This window comes from Wasmannia auropunctata, unplaced genomic scaffold (assembly GCF_000956235.1).
Source record: "Wasmannia auropunctata unplaced genomic scaffold, wasmannia.A_1.0 LD334530.1, whole genome shotgun sequence".
In the NCBI taxonomy this organism is placed as follows: Eukaryota; Metazoa; Arthropoda; class Insecta; order Hymenoptera; family Formicidae; genus Wasmannia; species Wasmannia auropunctata.
In genome coordinates this window covers 46,754-53,096 of record NW_012028360.1, presented here as the reverse complement: position 1 = coordinate 53,096, position 6,343 = coordinate 46,754, and the positions used below count along the sequence as shown (strand labels likewise).

General features: G+C 30.5%; 1 protein-coding gene across 1 annotated transcript; it reads left to right on the top strand.

Annotated features, from left to right (window-relative positions):
* The first annotated feature begins 6 nt into the window (after positions 1 to 6).
* On the top strand, positions 7 to 6,031 carry LOC105458436 (TELO2-interacting protein 1 homolog). Its single transcript, XM_011703742.1, has 13 exons — positions 7 to 651; positions 810 to 946; positions 1,323 to 1,500; positions 2,254 to 2,431; positions 2,516 to 2,844; positions 2,939 to 3,150; positions 3,271 to 3,666; positions 3,749 to 3,988; positions 4,058 to 4,609; positions 4,779 to 5,079; positions 5,176 to 5,404; positions 5,476 to 5,610; positions 5,722 to 6,031. The coding sequence occupies exons 1-13, from the start codon at positions 464 to 466 to the stop codon at positions 5,806 to 5,808; spliced, it is 3,162 nt and encodes a 1,053-aa protein (XP_011702044.1). The 5' UTR covers positions 7 to 463; the 3' UTR covers positions 5,809 to 6,031.
* Positions 6,032 to 6,343: the final 312 nt, after the last annotated feature.

Here is a 6,343-nt window from a genome sequence, read left to right as displayed (position 1 = left end):
CCAAAAAAAAAAAAAAAGTTGAAGGCGCAAAATCACCAACCGGTGATACAACACTAAAAACCCCCCCATGTCGCATCTCTGTATTCTAGGACTCTAGAAATCCTGAATGCGAATGCAAATTTTAACGTATGTACTTATTATTGTGATTTTGAGGATCGGAAATCTATTAAATTAAAAGAAGAAGAAGAAGGTAAAACACATGGTGTAACTGGAACCAAAATAAAATATTCTAAAAACGTGAAGGAAGATGCAAAGATTAATGAGTGAATATTCAAAAACTTAGCTTGAAAAAACCGAGAAGAGATCAGTAAATTTGAGAAATTATATACTGATTATGTATTTATATTAATTGATTGAAAAGTTCCAACAGCATGTCATCATCTTACGAGAGCGAATAAATATGTAATGGACATACAAGTGTATTGTGGTTAGAAAGAAGCATCTTTGGCATTGTAATATCAGGATGGAGCAGTTTAATATGCAGATTTTTCTCGAGCTAAAATCCTGCTGTGATGATTTGATCAAAAACCCGAGTAAGACTCACGCACGCAGAGTCGCGGAGGTAGCTGGTAACATCCCTGACAAGACCATGCATAATCTGTCAGGGTACTGTTTACTTCCTATTATTACCAGTTTACAAGGCAATTCAAGGTAAATATAGCATTCCCTGCAATAACTTAATAAAATAGATTGTTTGTTGAAATAGAATGTATAATAAAAGAAATATAGCTATATGCTTGATACACATTATTGTATAAGTTATATAAATAACGAGGTGTATGATCTAAAATTAATATTTCTTTATATAGCACGACTGTAAAAGAGGAACTGGTCAAAACTATGAGAGTTATAATACGAAAAACTAAAATTACAAAATTAAAAATCTTTCTCAATATCTATGGGACTCTGCTGGTCCAAATTTTTGACAGGAATCAACCAAACCAAAGTATATAAACTGGATTAAATCAATAATGATTAGTTGTTCCACCTTTGGATAAACTAATAGTGTTTTCGATTTGTTGACTCGATCTGACTCTGAGTCAAAATAGTTTGTTTTTTTAGCGTTTCTTGTACACTATTTTTTTATAGCTAAAAAGAACAGACCATCGACTCAGAGTCGGATCGAGTCAGCAAATCGAAAACGCTATATATATAAAATGATAATTTATTTTCTTTTATTTATAATTGGATAAATTAGTTAATAGCTTTGGCTCTACCAACATTTATCCATTTTGATAAATTATTACATAATTTATCTGAAGATAGAACAGCCAGTTTTGTTCATAATGAATAATAATCTAATTATTATCTAAATTTAACAGTGATTTTATTTCACGAGGAGCTTAAGGAGGCAGTAGCTTTATGTATTAAAGATCTTATCCATCAAAGCATTTCTGATGTGATAGAATCACTTTATACTAAAGAAAATGTATTGAATCTTGGTCAAGGAATATTTTTGTGTCTTACAATTTCAAGAACTGAAAAGTCATATTCTGTGAGGTAAGTATTTAGAAGGAGTATATTGAGGATGGCTTTACATGAGTTTTATAAAAGTTTTGTCAATTTGGATGGAACAAAGCTTTCAAACTGATTACAAACCTTTATTACAATTGCAATTTTTAAAGGAAGAAATTTTGTAATCTTATATAATTCTACTAACATTACAGACGCGCGCCTCGCGCGCGCTATTTTTCTGCACTTTTAGTTTTTACTATAATTGATTTAATTATATATCAATCTCAATGCATACAACTGTCAAAAGTCGCGGAAAAGAGTCAACAATAACTTTGAGAACAACGATACATTTCGAGTTCAACTTAACATACTTTTTTTAGAGAGGAGGATTTCAGAAAATTGTTTTTAAAATTTATTTATTATCATTAAAATATTTGTTCCAATTCTTCAAAAGGACATGCAGTACCACATTTATTCATCTCAATTATTATATCTCTTGAAATTAAATTGATGTTTTCGATTTTTTTTATCACAGTGGAATATTCATTCAAAATTTGTATTGTTGTACAATATATATATATGGGTTAGTAAGCCTGAGAGTCAAATCCAGATCTTTTGCTTGATTGCTCTAGTACTGAGCAATCTCAGCAACTCAATCTTAAAACCTTGCATTCACGATGCTAGAAATAGCCCCGAGATCTCGGAGCGATTCATGTTCTACATCGTAGACACGAGGCTTTATATTTATAATGTATTACCTTAAAATATATATTTGCATTAATTCACATTAATTTTTAGATTAGCTGGGATAGACGCAGTAATGGCTTTGTGTCATATCGACGACAAAATAGACAAATCTGACATCATTATTCATGATCAAGTAGCAAATACCATCATGGCATTTTTTCCTGGTATTGTCAGTGGATTACAGGAAATAGCAATGGGAAGCGAAGTTCAAAATCACAAACTTACAATGGTAATACATAACTTAATACCTAGAAAATAATTATTTGAACAATAAATTAAAATCAGTAATTAATACAATAATTGAATATTATAGACAGCAATTCGAGCATGGGGGAGAATTATATCGCTTGTTCTCCATGATAAGGATGAAGACACTGAAGAGGACATATTATCTATAGAAACACTTATGAAAAAAGGTTGCAATGTATCCACTGACACATCGCATAATGCGAAATATAATGGAAAATGTGACATAGAATATAATCTAAAAGGAGCTGTAAGAAATAAAGAATGGTTCGAAGCTGTAGCTATTAAACTTGGTGCTTATATACAATTGTTAGATCAAGTTAGAAGCCATTCACACTACAAAGTTAAGAGAGAATTGATTGAAAGTATCAGTCTTATACTTGAAAATTGCCGCAAGTAAAAGATTCACTTTTTATATATTTCTATCTATTCTTTCTATACTTTTATAACATCTAAATAAAAAACTGAATAATTTATATGTTTCATGTAGGAATATGAAACCAAATATTATGACATTAATAGATTATTTGATTTCCCTATCTGAAGACGAATCCCCAGAAGTTAGTGAAAGAGCGCACAATGTGTTGCACACAATAAGTGAAAACTACATGCAAAATTATGATATGAAATCACTGATTGATTCATTAGAAGATAAGTTTTACAATTTGCTTACAAGACTGCCTACAATTATTAGACGATCAGGTAAGATCTTTCTAATTGTGACTAAAATTAAATGTTTTTTATTTTATATTATTAGCACTAATAATTATTAAACATAAATGTAAAAATTAAAATATACGTATCCATTTCTATATTTTTCAGATGATAACGAACAATTAGCATACTTGAATCAATTCGCCGGCTATTTAAGATTATTTGGAAAGCAAAGATTGCCTCATATCATGAGGTCGCAGGCTCATATGCAAAGATTATTTTTAGCTCTTGTATACATTATGGTCATAGATTGCAACAACGTGTCTCTTCTACAGACAGCAAATGTGAAAGATTTAAACGACCCCGCTTATTTTTACGGATCGGATTCGTGGAGACAGTTCAAGTTTATTAAGAATAGCTCATGTAAAGAGAAACTTGTTGCAATATGCAAGCTACTCGGAGAATTTGGGGATTTTAAGATATTAATCGACACTATTCTCGAGCTTATGATGAACGCGCCGCAACACAGGAAGGAACTGAATTTACTACTTAACTGGATCTTAAGTAATACAAACAATACATATAAATTTGAAGAAATGTTATTAAGATCGGCTCTTATTAATAGTTTCGATTTTCTTTGTTTTAGTTTCTGCTAAAGAATCATCTTCTTCATATTTATATAAGGAAATCGTAGATTTTTACACAACACAGGAAATATGGTACTTGCCTACAGAAGTAACTGAAGATACTCCTTTGGTGCAGGCACAGAGCAATATAGTGCAATGTTGCCTTTTGACTGAAGGATTGGGCCTTATAGTACAAAATTTACAATACGACTATGATAGATACCTTCTAAAAACCTTATATTTAATTATTGAAAGAGCAGGTATGTATCATTAATACATAGAGAGTTGAAATCTTCTTACAAACGAATAAAAATTATGGATAATTGCAGGCAGTGGGAACAGTTTGATCAGTTATATTGGAGTGCGTACTCTCGAAAATGTCGCAGAGGCACAGCAGCACAGGACGATCGGCGATCTGTTACGTGCTAACGTCGATTATTTTTCTTATCACATTATAATGAAATTACGCCAAGTAGACCGCAATCTTGGCGTATTCGACGTTATTAGAGTTGTTATGAAGTACAGCAGATTGGATTTTTTGCCACACTTAAAGGGAATTGTAGAGGATGTATTCAGGCAACTAAGTACCCCTTACCGTCAAAAAGATATTTATTCGTTTCTGAAGATATTTCATACGTTTATCATATGCATAAAAACGTTAATAAACTGGAATGATATAACAATAATAAAAGAAGAAAATGCACAAGCAAATAATCCTTCAGAGACAATTATTCTTTCTTTGTTAGAATGCTATAATGCAAAGAAGATTGATGAAAAAATTGAAGATGACACTGAAGAGATAGTATCAGACGCAAATGTACCGGATACTGAGCTACCGGAAGAGATAAATGAAGAGGATTACTCAAATCCGAGTGCAGAAGGTAATAGAAATTTATATAGAATAGAAATTTTTATCTCCTTTAGTTTTTATGCTAAAAAGGGACTCGATTTATAATTCAAACTTAACTACATACATCTATGCATCTCTAATAGGAGTTTATTTATTTTTATAGATTGCAAAATTTATTCACTGTTCACTATATGTTCCAGACAAACGAGACAAAAAGCTACCAACTCATATAAAGATAATTATAGACGTTATGAAACGTTGTATGCACTTTTTACCTTTAAAGGACGTACAAAAATCACTGATGGCAATGCAAACGCTTCAAGAGGGTTTACCGATACTAGTCGAGTGGGAAGATGAACTATTGCCTATTGTGCATCAGTTATGGCATCCACTGACCGATAGATTCAACGATGAAAATGTTCTTGTAATTAATCATGCGTGGCAACTCTTGCATGTACTCGCCAACATATCGAATGACTTCATCAGAAGCAGAACTCTACGGTAAAATATCTTGTACATTTTACCGAATATATTGTAAAAAAGCGACTAACATACGCCAAGTATCATAATGCCAATAATTAATCTTTTATATACAAGAGAGGTATTGCCATCTATATTTAAGTTCCTGACTGAGTCTTCTAAAGAAAGTATTAACAAGAGCTCAATAAATATTTACAAATTCACACAAACTTACAAATCTCAATACGAGTTGTTATCTACGTTGGGAGTAATAGCGTGGCTCTTAAAATTGCGCGAGCACGAATTATGGCAAATATTAAGTAATATACAATCGTACCTTAGTGCAAGTCAACATACCGCATTACAGGTAAGATCAAAACAAAAAGTATATTTTTGCATATGCATAAGTCTAATCTATTATTATTATTTAATTAAAAGGCATGCTGTGTAAAATTGTATAAAGACATTGCTGATTATAATGGAGATATCGTATGGGTGAAATGTCTCAGTATCTGGAATTCGAAAGTTGTACGAATAGCTTCTGATGCAACATTTGACATAAAAAATCTACTGGTAATGTTTAATGTTTAATTATGAAATACAATTTTTACAATTTATATGAATTTATTAAAATTTAGTTTTATGTGATAAAAAAAAATATAGTGTTATTTTATTATTTTTCAGATTGCAGATGTTTCTCCGGCAAATGAATATTACAGAAATGTAAACGAAATCATTATATACATCCAACAAAAAAATATTCATTATTGAATATATTCAAAAATCCTATCAAAAATGATTTAAGAACTGTATAAGAGAAACAACCTTATTTTATATAAGCCTTAAAGATGTGATAAATACTAAGTCAAAGGTTTTCAAACAACAATATGCTATTCAATTACAAAATGCCTTTGTATTAGAGTAATATAAAATGTTAAATGTTAATCACGTAAAAAGCAAATAGATTACTAGATTTAAAATATTTTCAAATATTTATATAAATTCTATGTATACTATATAAATAATGAACAAATTGTGTGACAGAAATTTTTTATTTGTATATAAGTCTAACATTTTATAATCATTTTTTCACATTTTACAATAACTTACATATAATTATACTTTTCTTTACTATCTACAAAGCGATACATTATAAAACAAAAAAGTGTAAGATGCTCTGTGTATGTATGTATGTATGTATGTATGTATGTATGTATGTATGTATGTATGTATGTATGTATGTATGTATGTATATACAGTCACCAAACTAATTGACCGGACACTGCGTAGATCGGAAGAGCACACG